This window comes from Euleptes europaea, chromosome 5 (assembly GCF_029931775.1).
Source record: "Euleptes europaea isolate rEulEur1 chromosome 5, rEulEur1.hap1, whole genome shotgun sequence".
NCBI classification, from domain to species: Eukaryota; Metazoa; Chordata; class Lepidosauria; order Squamata; family Sphaerodactylidae; genus Euleptes; species Euleptes europaea.
In genome coordinates, this window is record NC_079316.1 from 44,116,868 (window position 1) to 44,134,660 (window position 17,793).

The following is a 17,793-nucleotide window of genomic DNA, read 5'->3' on the forward strand; positions in this document are numbered from 1 at the left end:
TATGCTGGCATCTTGGGGGCATTCCCAGGCTTTTTTAAGGCTTTCGGCAGCTGGGAAATGGGTTAGGAGGCACCGTGACGGCGCCTTGTCCACGCCGTCCATGGCCACTGACAGCTCAGGAATGAGCTGTAAAGTTTGCAGTCCCAGTTTGTGTGGACTAAACAAATGCCAAATCATCAAAGTACTTGCATTTGGGCATCAAAGTAAATTGTAGTTTGATCAAACCAGGAAGTTTTGCACCAAACTCCATACACAACCGAAGAAGGTGGGAGGTACGGAAGGAGCTTGCTGTGCTTATGCATGGTTAGAATATTATTGCAAATTCTTGTGATGTCTCAATGCAGCCATAGTCAGGTATTTTTACTTACTGGGGTTCACAGGAGGTTGGGGGGTGTCTAGTGGGAAAACAGTATGGGGGAGGGTTAAATCCCCCATCACAGTGCCATGTCCTGATTCCAATCCCAGCTGGTTTTTAACATTAAAAAAATAACTGGGAGGTCTAATCACGGATCAAAGTGAAACATATAATTAAGATGAATGTAAGTAGAACTTCTTCTGGCAGGATCTCGGATATTGAAATTGGAAGTAGGATTCCTGGCAGCAAAAATATTAAGAATGTCCTTGGAGAACTATGCTAACTTTTCATTTTGTTTCATTTGTATGCTGTTCTCCTTCTCGAGGTATATACAGGATTCCCCATTGGTCTGCCTATCCAGCTACTCCTGCTAGCTGATGAATTCATCTTTGTAAGCTAGAAATATGAAGATATGCAGTGGGTAAGGCTTGCCTAAACCTGAGGAAATCCCAGAATTCCCAGTCTACACTGTAGACTTAAATTGGTTTAACAACCATTCCTGCCTAGGGATCCTTACAAACTCAAGTTCTATGATTGGGGCTGGAAATCTCTAATGGAGAATTCTCAGCATCCTTAGCAAACAGCAGTTCCTGAGATTTCTTGAAGGAACCATTGTAGTGGTAGCTGTTACTTCACCAACTTCAACCATCAGTGAACTCCATTTGCCTGAATTTACTTTAATATTTGACAGAGGCAGCCCATTCCAAAGGAGGAGGTAGATCTGCAGAGCCAACTGAAGTTGAATCGATCAAAGATAGTGGTTCTGTGGCTGGGCCAGGGAGGACCAGGGCAGGGCATCCCAACTCCCTACTCTGGACGGTGTCCAGTTGCTACCATCTTCTTTGGTTAGGAGTCTTGGCATGACCTTGGATGTCTCACTCACTTTGGAGATCTATCAGTAATGTTGCCAAGGTAGCCTTTTTTCATCTTCATCAAGCCTGGCAACTTTTGCCTTACTTGTCCCGCCCTGACCTAGCCACAATAATCCATGCAACGGTAACCTCCAGACTTAATTACTGTAACTTGCTCTATGCAGGGCTACCCTTAAGGCAGCTCTGGAAGTTGCAGCTGGTCCAGAATGCAGCTGCTCGGGACCTCATGAGGACCCTCTGGAGAGCATGTATACAACCTGTGCTCTGGCAACTGCACTGGCTCCCAATTTTCCGGATAAGGTTCAAGGTATTGGCACTTACCTTTAAAGCCCTAAACGGTCTGGGGCCTTTGTATCTGCAAGACACCATCTCCAATATTCTCCCCAGAGAGCCCTGCGTTCATCTGCTGGCAATGTACTGGTAGTCCCTGGCCTGAAGGCCATCTGGCTGTCTTCAACTAGGGCCAGAGCTTTTTCAGCTGTGGCCCTGGCCTGGTGGAACTCTCTGTCGAGGGAGACCCGGGCCATTTAAGATCTGGCCCAGTTCCATTGGGCCTGCAAGACTGAGATGTTCCACCAGGCTTACAGTTGAGGACAGCAACAGTTTATATGGCTAACATTGTATGCTGGCCTGGATCATGGGACCCCCCCCTCTTTTGTTTGCCAATGAGTCCGTCCACCTATCAGCCCTCCTGGTTATCACCTGGACTGCTACTAGCCATTGTACTCTCTGGTTTTCTGTAGAGTCATCATTGATTTAATCTGGGATGCTGATTTTAATGCTCCATCTTTGTATGATTTAGATGTAATATACTGAGCTTATCTATTGTGGTTGTAATGGTTTTTATTGTTGTTATCATATTCGTTGTAGTGAGCCACTCTGAGCCCTGAAGACAAGGGGAGGGAGGGAAATAAATTTAAACAATAAATAAATAAATATGAAATAAATAAATTATGTTGCTATGTGTGGGCAAAGGTGCTTTAAATAATCATAGATATTCATGGATATTTCAGAATTTTCTCTAGAGCTAAGCCAAGGTCTGTTCTTTAGAAGAAATGGGAAGACAATTCCGAGGAAGAGGCTCTGTTCAGACATACAACAAACCATAGTTTGCCATTACATGAACAAGCCATTGGGCTCTTGTGTTCCCCCTCCACCTCCCTTCATGTGCAGACTGAAGATTTCTGCATTCCAAATTTGTCCAATTTGGTGAAATGACAAACTATGGCTTGTTCTCTTGCCAATAAATCAGGATTCCAAACCCAATTCATATTAATTACTCTGTGACTATTTTCTAATTATTAAGTTTAATTTGCAAGATTTGCAGACAGGACATCTAAATTAGGCATCTGTCTATATAACATTGGTAATTAACAATTAATCAACTAACATCCAGGCCTTGACCTGGATAGCCCAGGCTACCCTGATCACATCAGATCTCAAAAGCTAAGCAGGTTAGTAATTGGATAGGAGACCACCAAGGAATGCCAGGGTTGTTGTGCAGAGGAAGGCAGCGGCAAACCACCTGTTAGTCTCTTGCCTTGAAAACTGATTGATTCATAGGGCCAGTTTTCCACAACTCATGATAATTCTAGTGGTTACATGATGGTTTGGTTGGGTGCAAAATGCCAGCTCACCCTGGACCAGACCCAGAATACATAAAGGATGATAGGAAAGCATTTGGATGGTAAAGATGAACAATCTCTGCATCTACCTAACCTACAAGATATACAAATATAAAGAATACTAGAGGACTAACTGTGTTGGTAACCCAAGACTCAAATTCAGTCCATGTATAACTGCCTATGGCCCAGGGAAATGGTCATAAAAACTTAGGCAACATTGTAGTTATGGGTGACTTCAACTTCCCTGATATGTGCTGGGAGACACTCTCTGCTAAACGTCCAGAGTCATGCAACTTCCTGACCTGCCTGGCAGACAATTTCCTTTTTCAAATGGAGGAGGAAGCTATGGGGGACTCAGCCATACTCGAAAATATTAACCAACAGGCAAGAGTAGATGGAGTGAAGGTGGTGGGGACCTTAAGGGGAAGTGGCCATGTCCTCCTAGAATTCTTTTTGCAGTGGCGGACCAAGGAAGTTCATAGTCAGATATGTTCGTTAGATTTTAGTAGGGCAGGCTTTAATGAACTGAGAGGCATGATGAGAGTCATTCCATGGGCAAGAATGCTGGAAGGGAAAGGAGCAAGTGAAGAGTGGGCACTCCTAAAACAAGAGCTCTTGGAAGCTCAAGCCATCACTATTCCAACAAGATGGAATCATACAATTCAACAAAAATACTTCCTTGGTCCTCCACTGCTAAAGGAATTCTACATGTTACCCAGAGTTCTACATCTGGGTAACAAAAATGAGAAGCATGCATACTGGATGGAGGAGACACTTCTGGGAAGCAGTGTGTGTGTGAACAAGATCTTAAGTTGCGGGTGGACTATGAGCAGTCGGTGTGATGCAATGACAAAAAAAGGCTAATGCAATCTTGGAGTGTATCAACAGAGGCATGGCATTCAAATTACAAGATGTCAGAGTCCGCATTGGTTGTGCCACACCTGGAGTACTGTGTGCAGTTCTGGAGGCCTCACTTCAAATAGGATGTGGACACAATGGAGCAGGTGTAGAAGACAGCAACAAGGATGATCGGGGCCTGGAGACAAAGTCCTACGAGGAAAGGCTGAGGGACTTGGGAATGTTCAGTATGAAGAAGAAGAGGTTGAGTGGGGACATGATTGCTCTTTTTAAGTATTTGAAGGGTGTCACTTGGAGGAGGGCAGGGAGCTGTTCCTGTTGGCAGCAGAGGATAGGACTCACAATAATGGGTTTAAATTACGGGCAGAAAGATACTGGTTGGATATTAGGAAAATGTTTTTACAGTAATAGTAGTTCAGCAGTAGAATCAGATGCCTAGGGAGGTGGTGAGTTCCCCCTCATTGGCAGTCTTCAAGCAGCAGCTGGATGAACGCTTGTAAGGGATGCTTTAGGCCCGTGTTGGTGAACCTATGGCACGCGTGCCGGAGTTGGCACGCGGAGCCCTCTCTGTGGGCACCCGAGGGTCTGCCTTGGAGTGGCTCGCTGCGGTTGCGTGAGAGGGCCAGGCGCACGGCAGCAACGTCCGCCCCCTCCTGAGCCTCCTGTCCTGCACTTCCGGGGCTCCCCGGGCGGCCTCCCTCTCTCTCAGCTGTTTGTCGGCTCTCCCCGCCCCGCCTTCTTTGCTGGCGTCTGCCCGCCGCTCCGGCTCAGCCCCGCCCACTTCCCTCTCCGCTGGGCGAGGCTGGGGCCGAGCTGGTTGCCGCGGCTCCCGGCAGCAGCGCCTCCCGCACCCTGCCACCTCGAGATGGCGCCGGGCCTCGCATGGTATTACTATCAGCTGGTAAAAAATGTTTATTCTGTCCAAGGCTCAGTATCAGTCCTGCATATGAATTCCAACTCTCTAGCATTGTGCTGAAGTCTTACTAAGGAACTTAGTAACACACTTATCCCTCTCCCCCCCCCCAAAAAAAGGTTTGCTTTTCCAAATGCATGTGGTAAAAGTGTGCAAAGGTGTGTGCAAAGCATATAAAGCTCTGTTACTGTTTTTCTTTTAAGACAAAAGATATTAATGTATGAGTGTTTTTTTCTAAACTAAAACCTCAGTATTCAGGTTAAATTGCCGTGTTGGCACTTTGCGATAAATAAGTGGGTTTTGGGTTGCAGTTTGGGCACTCGGTCTCTAAAAGGTTCGCCATCACTGCTTTAGGCTGATCCTGCACTGAGCAGGGGGTTGGACTAGATGGCCTGTATGGCCCCTTCCAACTCTATTATTCTATTCCACATGTTTTTATCCACTTTTCAGGGATGGAGCCCCCTTATCTGGGGCTTTTGTTTCTGATATAGCAAAGGAGAACACACAAATAGGCCTCCCTCATCCATGCAATGTGCCTCAATCAGCTTGTTGAACAAATTTCTACTGAATGTCCCCTGGAATAAAATTCATTTACCCTGCCAATTATATGACCCACCCAGCAGAACATAACAGACCTGCCAAGCTTGAAGTCAGAGAAAGGTCCAGGCAGGGTACTTTCATTTAGGTGTGTCACCACCGACTCAATCACTTTGCTTAAAAGGTGGAGGTTCAAAACAGGCCTATGAATGGCCAGATCATCTTTGGCCAATCACAGTTTCTTCAGAAAAGGCCTGACCACAGCTTCCTTTAAACTGAAGCGAGTTTCCCTCTACTGAAGGGGAATTCCCAGTATTCCACTCTAGTTCCTCCTGCTGAAAATGGTTTAACCAGCCATGAGGTATAAGGGTCTGGGGCTCAGTGGCAGAGCATCTGCTTGGCATGCAGAAGGTCCCAGGTTCGATCCCTGGCATCTCCAGTCAAAGGGACTAGGCAAGTAGGTGATGTGAAAGACCTCTGCCTGAGACCCTGGAGAGTTGCTGCCAGTCTGAGTAGACAATACTGACTTTGATGGACCGAGGGTCTGATTCAGTATAAGGCGTGTTCATGTGTTCATGTGTCCTCATATCCCCAAACACCCTATCTACCACAGTCAGGGAGATCAAACCCAAACGATCCCTAGGGACCAAACCAGATGCCATACCTCTGACACTGACCTTTGCGCCCCACTCTTTGCAGAGTTCCTTTCACTCAGCTAAAGCCTGCCCACATAGGGGGCAGGATAGGGGCTAAGGGCAACCCCTAATTTAAGCGCTCTGCCCGCTCTATAGCAACCGTCCACAACTGGAAGAAGCCAATAGCTGTTACTGCACTAGGTATTCCCAGCGATGTATTAAGATTTGAAAATGTTATAAAAACATCGCTTTAAAAGGGTTTTTGGATGCCACGGCTAAAAATGGTTGGAAGACGTCTTCACAGCTAAAGGGGCCAAACAAAGTGCAGAACAGTAGTTTTTACAACAGTTGCAAACTCTTAATACATCGGTGGGAATACATAGAAAGTGCGAACAGTATTTTTTTACAACATTTTCAAACTCTTAATACATCGCTGGGAATACCTAGCGCGGTATCAGCTTCTGTCGCGAAAGGCCGCTATAGCACCACTGCACAGCGTACAACGGTGCGTGGCTTGCAGTTCCTTCCATGTTGGGCGAAAATGCGCGGTCGCTTTTGCCTCCTTCCTTCCCTGTTTCAGCCAGGATTCAGCCAGGATCGAATTTCGATCCTGGCTGAATCCTGGCTGAAACAGGGAAGGAAGGAGGCAAAAGCGACCGCGCGTTTTCGCCCGCTGTTTCCAGCCCAGTCCTCCGCTCGGCGCTGATTCGTGAGACCGCAGGGTAGACTTCCCCTGACTATGGAAGATCCACTGATTTAGCAATTTGCAAAAATCTCTTTTCCTTTCTGTAAAATGTATTGCAATGTATTAGAACAGCCAGGGAATAGCTTGTTGCTGGGCAGAATATCTCTGTGTGTGCCTGTGTGCTAAGGAATTGGGGCAAGAGCCATGGAGGGTTACAGCAAACCATAACAAGAACTGGGTGAAACTGTTCCTATACTGCCGCCTCCATGTCTGGAGGGCTATCAGCTTTACCCTGGATGTTGATGGGTTGTCATATCTTGAATGTGGATAAATTCAGAGATTTTTACTCAGTAGAGCGCTCTGGGCAGCAGCTGCTCCGAATAAATGACTGTTTCCTTGCAAACAACGGTCTTGGGCCTCCTCCTCTACGAGCCGTTTTACCACATCATTACGGCCTCCTTCGGAAGGAAAGCCCAGCGAGCCCCCTCCCGGGGACGTTCCCCGTGGCCCACGTGCACCCCCAGCCGGACCCAGCGCCGCCTTAGCGCTTGGGCCATCTATTCATGGAAGGTTTTGCATTGGATTTGCCACTCTTTAGAGCAGTGGTTCCCAACCTTTTTTTGACCAGGGACCACTAGGACTTTTTTGTTCGGTGCAGGGACCCCAAGGTTCAAAATAAAAATTCAAGAATTTGAAAATAAACTTTAATCATAACTGGTGTGTGTGTTGTGTGTTAAGTGCCGTCAAGTCGCTTCCGACTCATGGCGACCCTATGAATGAAAGTCCTCCAAAATGTCCTATCTTTGACAGCCTTGCTCAGATCTTGCAAATTGAAGGCTGTAGCTTCCTTTATTGAGTCAATCATAACTGTTAGTTAAACATTAAACTTAGAATAGTATTTGAATATATATTTTTATAATAGAGAACTTTTAATTGAAAATAGTAATTTATTATGGGTTTATAACTTTGTTTCGCGGACCTTAATTTAGTTCTCCGCGGACCCCTGGTTGGGAACCAGTGCTTTAGATGCACTTTCCCCCCATTCACATTCTCAAAACTCAACAATAAGCCGCCATGCAGAGTTTTGAGACTTCAGATGGGGAAAATGTGCATCTATAGAGCGGCAAATCCAATGCAAAACCTTCCACGAATAGATGGCCTCGGAGAGCGGGCCGCTCCTCCTAAGCCCGCCCCGCCCCCCGCCTCCGCGGCCGCCTCCTCCTCCTCCAGGGCCCGTCCTCATTGGCTGAGCGGGACATGAATATGCAAATCCTGCCCCGCGGGGCGAGGTTTGCGGCGTGCGCGAGGCGCCGCCCCCTCCCTCCTTGCCTCGCTGCTGCCCGGGGCTCGGCGTGCGCGCGGGTCCCTCTGCCGCCCTCTCCGCCGGCAGCAGCAGCAGCAGCAGCAGCCGCAGCCGCCTCCTCCTCCTCTTGCTCCTGCTGCGGCCGGCGTGGTGCTGCCGCGTCCCTTTGGGTGCTAAGGCTCGTGCGCCGGCAGAGGCGATGCGGGGCCTGTGGGGCTGGGTGGCGCTGCTGGCGCTGGGCAGCTGGCTGCGGCCGCGGGCGAAGGGCGCCGTGCCCCTGGCCGACTTCTACCCCTTCGGGCCGGCGCGGGGCGACGCCGCCACCCCGCAGCAGGACGACGGGGGCTCGGGGCTGCGGCCCGTCGCCGTCAAGTTCCCCTTCTTCGGCGCGGCGCACCCGGCGCTCTACGTGAGTAGCTGGCCCCGCGCGGGCTGTGGGCATCCTGGAGAGGGCTTCGCGCGGGGTCGTTACTCTGTCCGCCTTTTGCTGCTGCTTTGCAGGGCCGGCTTTTGGAGAGGGGGTACCCTTTTGCGTAGCAGGCGAAGGGGAGACTTCTTTGACCTCCCGGGCTTGCCTGAATTGCTGCCGCGGCGCGGCGCCGGTCAACCTGGCTGGACCGGGCCAGATGGTACTTCCTCCATATGACTGGAAAGGGAACGCTTCGCGTTAAACACTTTTCAGCGGGCATGGAATCACAGAGTGGGAAGGGACCACCAGGGTCATCTAGTCCAACCCCCTGCACGATGCAGGAAATTCCAAACTACCTCCGGCACCCCCGGTGACCCCTACTTCATGCCCAGAAGATGGCCAAGGTGCCCACCCTCTCATGATCTGCCTAAGGTACTTTCACGCACGCCAAATAATGCACTTCCAATCCACTTTCAGTACACTCTTAACGATCGTTTGCAAGTGGATTTTGCCAGTTCCCACTGTAAAATCCAGTTTCAAAGTGCATTGAAAGTGCATTAGACGGCATGTGTGAAAGTGTGAGATCCTGAGCCTGTTCCCTCAGAAGTGAATCCCACCAGTTCAGTGGGTATATTTAGAATTGCATCCCTAGGAGTGTCTGAACTGGCCCAAAGGCATTGTAGACCTTATTGGCTATAGTATAGCTTCGGCTATAGTATAGCTTTGGCATTGCACATAGTTGGCCTAACTGGAGGCTGGGGAATTAGTTCTGTCCCTTTGGCTCATAACAAATCTTGGGTCCTATGTGGTTCACACTGGTAGCTAATGCTGATGAATCAAGGAGTTCATTGCAGCTGAAGCAGAGAGAACTGGTTTGTTTGCAAACACAGTTACACAAGGATGCATGTCCACGCACAGATTTCTCAGTGTTCCTCTGCTGAAGGAGTGTTTGTCTTCAACCCTTGAACATTATGCAGAGACCCCGGCTGTGGGGTTATACAGGGCATTTAATACAATGAGGAAGCATGAGAGTGCTGTTTTCTAGCCAGTTGAGTATCCCAGCCAGCTACAGTCACCAAAAGAGTCAGTGATCAGTCTCCAGATGATTCTACAGAACCACAAGATAGGCTTTAAAAACAAGATCTGGAAAGACAATATGTTTACCAGCTGTTTTATGGTCCTTTCAAACATGTTGACATATTTTTTTTCCCCTGCAGTCATGGAAAACCTTCTTCTTCCCCCCTCCATAGCAGATTCTAATGAGCAAGTATATCACTTAACGGCCTTGGAAACCACAGAGTCCACAGACCAGAAGTCGTGAAACCAAAATACATTTTTATTAGCCTATGCACGTCTGAATTATCAAACTTTCTTGTTTATATCTAAATGTCTGGGCCTACTATGAATATAATGTCAGAAGCTTGAGCACTACAAATATGGAATAGTATTTTCTTGTTTTCCTTCAGATCATTTAGTATGGTTGGAAAGAAGCCAATGAGATAAATGGCCTGTGATCTAATCCTGGTGTTAATAATAATAAAACATTTTATTTAAAAAATGTATAGTGATTTTGACTGTTCAGAATGTTTCATACACAACAATGCTGTACGGTAGGTCAGTTTCATTATCCCCATATTGCAGGGCATAGGCTGCAAGAGAATGGCTTGTCTGATAAATTCCCGGCAAAGGAGAGAGTTGAAACAGGAACCCTTTTAAAATTCATATCTGTCTTGTAGCCATTATGTTGCATATGTTACAGTAAAGATTTGTTCTCAAGCTTCCGTGTTCTGGGCATCCATTGATTCTTGGTCTTTAAAACCAACGATTCTTGTCATGCCAAATACTGGTATTGGTCACTGTGATCTGATTAGTAGCACTGACAAACTGCAGGAACCCCCTTCTCCACTCCTGGTCATAATCTCTGTGCCCTCCCAAACTAGAAATGGATTACTTTATAGCTAGCTGCCTTTTGCTTACATTTTTTTTGCTTGTGTTCTTATTTTTTTAAATCACTTCCAAAGCCATCTGGATTTACTTGGGGACAGTCAAACAGTCTAATTCAATTTAAGGCATCAAAGCGGTAACAGGATGTTGAGAATCAGTGTGTCTTTGCTATATTAGGCAATTATGTTCTGTGGCCTAGGCGGTAAGTGGCCTAAAAGTCCTGGGTTCAAGGACAGTTCTCTCCTTGCTCAGGTTCTCCCAACTTTTTTACTATTAAGATCTGTGGGGTGATCTGGCTATAGGAGCTGGGTATTCAAATGGTACTGTGGCGAGTGTCATAATTTATAAACAGGATGGTAGCTTTAAGATTGAGCGAAATTCTCAATGAGAACGTCATACACATTTTGGAAGGGTAAGTGTAAAAACTACATGGTTAAAAAAAAGTCTCCTTACCTGCCATGATAGAAGACAGGAAATTGCTTACAAGATGACAAAAAAAATTTCATTTCCTGGACAGAGCAGTGTATTTTGAAGTTGCCTCTAGAGAGTTTTCTACAACAATACAGTGAAATAGCTTTAAGATATGTCTTTTTTCTGTAAATGGGTCTGCAAAAGGAGTCTTATGATTAGCCAAAAACATCACCTCTTAGGTAGATGGTAATTAATCACAATGGTGTAAGCTCATGCCAAGCATATTTCCTAGATGGATATTGCTTCCATGTGGTCAGTTGTGGACACCATTCCATGTAACAATCTCACGGGTCTGTTTTGTTAAAAGGATACACCCCAGGAAACAGACCCTCCTGCAAAGTGTACGTGGAGCAAAAGTGACACAAACACTGATTGTATCTGATGGTGTGCATGCATTATCTATCATGGAAATGATATCCATATGAGTAGTTCATCTTTTGTGAGCTACCATTAGATTTTCACTTGTGTCTTGGATAGCTGAGAACCTGTGCTTTTTTGAACTTTGTTGTAGTTGAAATTTAGCAGGCAGTATACTTAGAGACGAGTACATATTTGTACTCACGGCTCTATTGCAAATCCCTCCCTTGAATCTTTGGTTGCCCACTGGACAGTACAGTTTACCTACAGGCTGGCAGTCAGTTTATGAACATGGTATTTTGAAGACTTCTGCTTGAAGACTGGATACAATTGGAAACTCTTTGTTAACTTCCTCTTCTCTCACATCAGGTTTCATTTGCTGGACACAGGGAGTACCTTTGATGTCATGGGAATGCTTGTAATATCAGTTCAGATATGGTTAATGCACCCGAGCATGGTGCACAGAGCCCAGTGAAGCCATTATTTTGTTCCTGGGATCTCTGCTTCTCCACTCCCCATACTATAGCTGTTAATGTTATGAAGCAACCGCAAGAAATGGTTGAAATATACCCATATAGAATAGTTTGCCTAAGATGTCAAAAAGAGAATGCAATATTCAGTGTATGTGTGTGCAAAGTGCCATCAAGTTGCAGACAACTTATGGCAACCAAGTAGGGTTTTGAAGGCAATAACAGGGGTGGTTTGCCATTGCCTTCTTATGCATAACAACCCTGGTATTCCCATCCAAATACCCTGCTTAGCTTCTGAGATCTGATGAGATCAGGCTAGCCTGGGCCATCCAGGTCAGGGCAATATTCACTATTGCAATCTGGAATTCACACAGTGAACAAGATATCACAATGCTACATAGCCAATCAGATTTGGCCTTGTGCCAGTGTCACTGATGGCAAATGGAGTGAAAACAATGCTTCCTAAAGAGGTAAATATTTCCAAAATTGTTGTGGAGTTGTGGGGGTTGTTTGTTTGTTGCTGCTGTGAAAAGGTTCACAAAAACCAATCAGTACTTCTGTCTCAGCTCAAGAGTTTGCAGAAAGCACAGTAAGTCACATTGAGTGACTCTGCACTGGATACTTTGTCTCTTCTGAACATAATTCATAGGATTGTTGTGAGGAGATAAAATGGGATAACCCCCTACATGTTACCCCCAGCTCCTTGGAGGAAGGGTGGAATATGAATACAGTAAACAGGCATGTCCCTATCTCATCACTGTCCATGGGGGAGGTAATAAATGTTTATTCTGACAGACATCTGGAGATACTTAAGGTGAACAGCTGTCTGAAAAGGGGGGAATCTTATTGTTCTTTTATAGACCCTACACAGGAATCAAGAATTGAGATTAGCTCACCAGAGCCAAATTAGGGCAGTGGATTTCTTTTTTTTTAATCCCTCTGATTTTGTTTTTTTGCCTGTTGTGCCTTACAAACAATGGTGATTACATTAAACAATGGATGCAGGGAGAGAAAAGGTCAAGCCAGGACAAATTATCTGCAGGGGGGAAAACCAGAGGCATTGGTGGATATAATATGTGGGGATTCCATGGAAATGTGCCTTTGGCTTGCTGTGAGAGTACAAAAATGGGTTCCGTGCTAGAAAAAAGATGCGTATGTGGATAGAGTATTGGATTATTCATTAAATCCAAATTGTGTGTCTGTTGGGGGGGGGGCTCATTAGTCACACAAGGCTACACTGCAAGTATATAATTAAGCAACTTGGCTGCATTTGATTTGCACATTTGACTATAATTAATGAACAACTCGGCATTGGTAGAACTTCCTCTGGAATATGATGCTCAGTTCCTGAGCTCTGATGTGTGGAAAGCCAATGACAAATTGGAGAGAATGTGAAGAAGGGCAATGAGAGTGAATCTTCCAAGACAGCATGAAGGAAGACAAAACCGCTGTACTCCCCTCACAGAACAGAGAGATTAAAGCTATGTATTTATTTATTTAATCATACTTGTATCCTGCTGTCCCCTGCCAGGCAGGGCTGAGGACAGCTTACATCATAAAAAAGGATTAATGGATGACTGAGGGGTGGGTTGAATTAGATTGACAATAAATATTAAAATGTCAGAAAAGAGAAAAGGGAATGATGGTTTATTGAAAGGCCAAGGGATACAAAAGCCTTTATACAATGGCAGGTTGTGATTAAACCTTAGATAGACCGTAATTAGTTCAACATTGGGAAAAGTTGCTTTTGGAATCTTCTTACTTTATGATAACTTGTTTAAAAAAGTCGGCCAAGCATCTGCTGGATCACATTTATATCACACTCTTACTACTACAGAATCTCAAAGTGGCATAGGTGAGGTTTTCATTTTATCACTGAAGTGTCCTTTGGTTAAGACAACCAGAGCCATACGGAGAGGTGAGTGGGAATCCGAGCCTGCACTTCCCACAACTGAGCCTGGTGCTGTAGGTCTTACAGTGAGCTAATTCTCTTGTGGTACCATTGGCTGATCTAAGGGAGCTTTACCTCAGTTCCACGAAGGCCTAGATTTCACAGTCAGTAGATGTGCTGGTAAACCTGAGCCAAACTGGATGTTCACTTTTTAGAGTTGAGTCCAGGTTCCTTGCAGCTACGCAGCAGCTGCGGGGAATAGTTATTAATTTATTTTTATTTTATTTATTAAAACATTTATATCCTGCCTTTGTTCTTGGAATATAAAGCGGAGCCCTTTGGGGCATGGAATGCCACCGCCAAAGGAGGAAGGGGTTCCTGCCTCCCCACCCCAGCCATTTTCCATCCTGAAACAGCATTGGGGGGAGTTATTACCCTTTTTTTGCTGCCTTACAGGCACAGAATACTCTGTGCCTGTGGAGCAACGGAAATGGGAAATAACTCCTCCCCCAGTGCTGTATTGATGCAGAAAAGGCTGAGGGGGGAGCAGGAGCTCTTCCTCCTCCCACAGCAGCGTTTGTAGCCCAGGTGGGCTCTGCTTTATTCTCTAATAGCCACCCCCTGCATTTTTCCTTTTCTTGTTTTTGCTTCTGCCTGATAAGCCCCTCTGATTTGCAGAAAGCTGCTGGAGTGGGTGCTAGGATGGAAACAGAATTTCCAGGCAGCTAGAATTTCACTCTAGCCTTCAGAAGTCCAGTTTTCCCCCCTCTCTGTTTAAATGAGAAGGGGAACAAACTAAGGGTTTACTGAACCATGAAGGCACTTGTTTTCACTAAGAAGTGAAGCCTGTTCGTTTTTATTTCTTAATGTATGCAAGAGCATGGCAGTTCTTCAGAAGAAAGGTACTGCTTTGAAATAGGCCAATATAATATACAATTAAAACCAATTGGGTATTTCTGTTTAGTGGAAAACAGCACTGAAAATACTTTGCTGGTGCCATAGAAAAAGGGACAAACTCTTAGGCCAAGTTCTTAGGGAAAGTAACAGAGCCCGTATGAAACAATTGTATTATCCCACCAGAGACACATAGCAGCAACAAAGTGCTGGGAAATGCCTACCCTTCTCATAAAGCTTGATCCATGCCTGGGGCTGTCCCTCGGTCATCTTACTGCTACCTCTAGTTGCTGTTTCCAGCCTCTGCTCCCCTCTGTGTCTTTTGATAACATTCTGAAAGGGTGTTCACGTTTAAAATGGCTTCCTCTCACCTGCATCTTTAGGTATTCTCTCCCCTCTGGCAGTTTTGACCATAAGGATCGTCTGTACTGCAATCCTTCCCTCTTTCCATGCAGCTGGTTCACACAACCTGTGGGAATGTGTAGTGACTTATCTTTTTTCTGACCCGAAGAACTGTGCCCCATTGAATCCTAGTTTGTTTCTTCACTGTACCTATTTCTTGTGATCCTAGTTGTACAGGCAAAATAAGCATATTGTTGAAAATACCATAATACTGGGCTCAGATATTCAAAGATCTGTGTGACAATGGGTTGCTTGTGCTCAGCTTCCCATATTCAGAGATACATTTGATTCATATGTGGTACAAAGCATCTGTGTCCTTAAAACCCTGGTTTTCTCATGTGAAGCCTAATTTGTGCTTGTTTACTTAAAAGTAAATTTAGGATTGCCTGCTAGAATTGCAGCCTCAAAGTATTGAGAACTAGGCTCCAAGGCTTTGCTTTTGTGATATATCCTCCAGAATGCAAAACATATAGGAAACATTGAATAGCAAAAATTAGAATACAGCCAAAGTCCTAGCAGTTCCTAGGCTTGTGTTAGGCCTGAAATAATCACCTACCTACCAAATTTAAAATAGCCTTAGTCCAGTTCGTACAGAATGCACATCGCAGTTGCCGTTGTGGGCTAAAAGAAATATGCATTTCACACCCATTCAGCAGTCCCTTCATTTATTACCAATCAGTTACTAGGTTCAATTCAAGAAACTAGTTATCACCTATCAAGTCCTTAATGGCCTTGGACTAGGGTCGCCAGCCTCCAGGTGGGGCCTGGAGATGTCCCAGAATTCCAACTCCAGATTACAGAGATCAGTTCCCCTGGAAAAAATGGCTGCAGTGAAGAACAGGCTCTATGGCTTTACATCCCAATGAGAAGAAGAGGAGTTGGTTTTTATATGCTGACTTTCTCCACCATTTAAGGAAGAATCAAACTGGCTTACAGACCCCTTCTCCTCCCTGCAACAGACACCCTGTGAGGTAGGTGGGGCTGAGAGAGCTCTGTGACTAGCCCATGGTCACCCAGCAGGCTTCATGTGTAGGAGTGGGGAAACCAACCCAGTTCACCAGATTAGCCTCCGCCGCTCAAGTGGAGGAGTGGGGAATCAAACCCAGTTCTCCAGATCAGACTCCACCGCTCCAAACTACTGCTGTTAACCACTACACCACGCTGGCTCCCGCCTGTCCCCAAACTTTGGCCTCCCCAGGCTCCACCCACAAGTCTCCAGGAATTTCTGCACCCAGAATTGGCAACCCTACCTTGGACCCACATACTTGCAGAATTTCCCAACCCCGAGTTGGCAACTATACTACTTCTGGTAAAACACAGAAGTGAAGTCACTAGACAATCTAGAATTTTCAAAAACTCTATGCCAGTATAATCCCCAATTCACTTACACACACACACACACACACACACACACACACACACACACCAATTTCCTCCTGCTGACATTTAAGTTGGTGGTAGGGACATTAAAGTTTTTCCAGGAGACTTGGCAAGCCTAGCAACTGTCCATACATGTATATTTTCTGTTGTGAGTCCCACCTTGTGGAATGGCCCGCCTGAGCAGGTCAGGAGGCCTCTCACATTTCTGTTTGTCCACAAAATGTCCAAAACAGGAGGACATGTTCAGGAGGGCATTTTCATAAAGGGATTACCACTGTAGCGTAATGGAACAGTTCAGTAGGGTGCTTTTATAGAGAATAGGATTGTCGTCTACCACACCATTTTCTTTTATTAGTCTTCTACCTTTATAATCCACTTTCTGCATTGTATACGGCATATCTTGCCTTAGACAGTTTGTTCACATTATTTTCTAGCTCTGTAATCCTAGTCCTATTGCACTGTTCATTTGATGCCTTATGCCGTTTGATTCTATTTTAAAAAATATTTTGTAACCCTTCTTCACTCTCAGCAAGCAAGGCAGGCTATAAATAAAGTAAATAAACAATGCTGTGATGTCATTGGTGCATCAAGTTTAGTATTTTCTGTTGGGACTGGTAGTGCCTTTTCTAGATTCTCCATAGAGGGCTTTCCTCCCTTCATGAGAGGGGCCATGGCTCAGTGGTAGAGCATCTGCTTGGCATGCAGAAGGTCCCAGGTTCGATCCCTGTCATCTCCAGTTAAAGGGACTAGGCAAGTCCTAGTCCCTTTAACTGGAGTTAAAGTCTCTACCTGAGACCCCGGAGAGCCGCTGCTGGACTGAGTAGTCAACACTGACTTTGATGGACCAAGGGTCCGATTCAGTATAAGGCAGCTTCATGTGTTCATGATGGCAAGGACTGAGCCTTGACATAGCTGGAGATTATATGCTCCATCATTGAGCTGTAGTCCTTCCCCAAGGTTGGCTCTTCAAACATGATTTGACTGTCATAAACAATATGGCATCACAAAGAACACTCAGGGTGAGAAAACAACCTCATTAAAAATGCCTTGTGTAAAACTATTTCCCCCCCCCCCAAAAAAATAGCTTATTTTAAAAGTCTGTGTGTTTTCTGGTTGTCTTCTCCTCAGTACTATATTTTTCTTCTAAAATAGAAAATGAAAGGAACAAAAATTATTTTCTAATAAAGTTGAAATACTGTCCACAATGAACTCTAAAAATCAAGAAGGCCTTGCAAACTTAGGTATTCCCACACATGCACATGTACACACATTTCTGGAACCTTTGAAGGTAGAGTTGCCAACCTCCAGGTAGTAGCTGGAGATCTGCTATTACAACTGATCTCCAGCCGATAGAAATCGGTTAACCTGGAGAAAATAGCAGCTTTTGCAATTGGACTCTATGGCATTGAAGTCCCTCCCCAAACCCCACCCTCTTCAGGCTCTGCCCCCAAAACCTCCCACCGGTGGTGAAGAAGGACCTGGCAACCCTATTTGAAGGTGATGAAAACATATTCATAAAAGTTTGCTAATCTTAAATCATATCTTGCCTACATCATGTTAGATTGTTGAATCGATGTATTTCGTTACATACTGTAAGGGTATGCCATTTGCCCAGGGGAAGAAGCTTCCTTACCCTGACTGGTGGTTGCTTCAGAACACTGCTGCAGCAGCATGGGCTTATAAACAATTGCTCGATGAGCTATGTGGAAGCACCAAAATAAGGCTGGCTGATGAGAGAGACCTGGAAGTGGGCATCTCAGTGGCTGAGCTGCTGCCTAACCTCTTACAAGAT

At 45.5% G+C, this 17,793-nt stretch overlaps 1 protein-coding gene across 2 annotated transcripts in view; it reads left to right on the forward strand.

Annotated features, from left to right (window-relative positions):
* Positions 1–7,982: 7,982 nt before the first annotated feature.
* SNED1 (sushi, nidogen and EGF like domains 1) overlaps positions 7,983–17,793 on the forward strand; it is a 74,706-nt gene continuing 64,895 nt past the window's right edge. For both annotated transcript variants that reach the window (XM_056850085.1, XM_056850083.1), the window contains exon 1: positions 7,983–8,192. In XM_056850085.1, coding sequence (XP_056706063.1) covers positions 7,983–8,192 — 210 coding nt within the window. The remainder of the gene's footprint in view (positions 8,193–17,793) is intronic.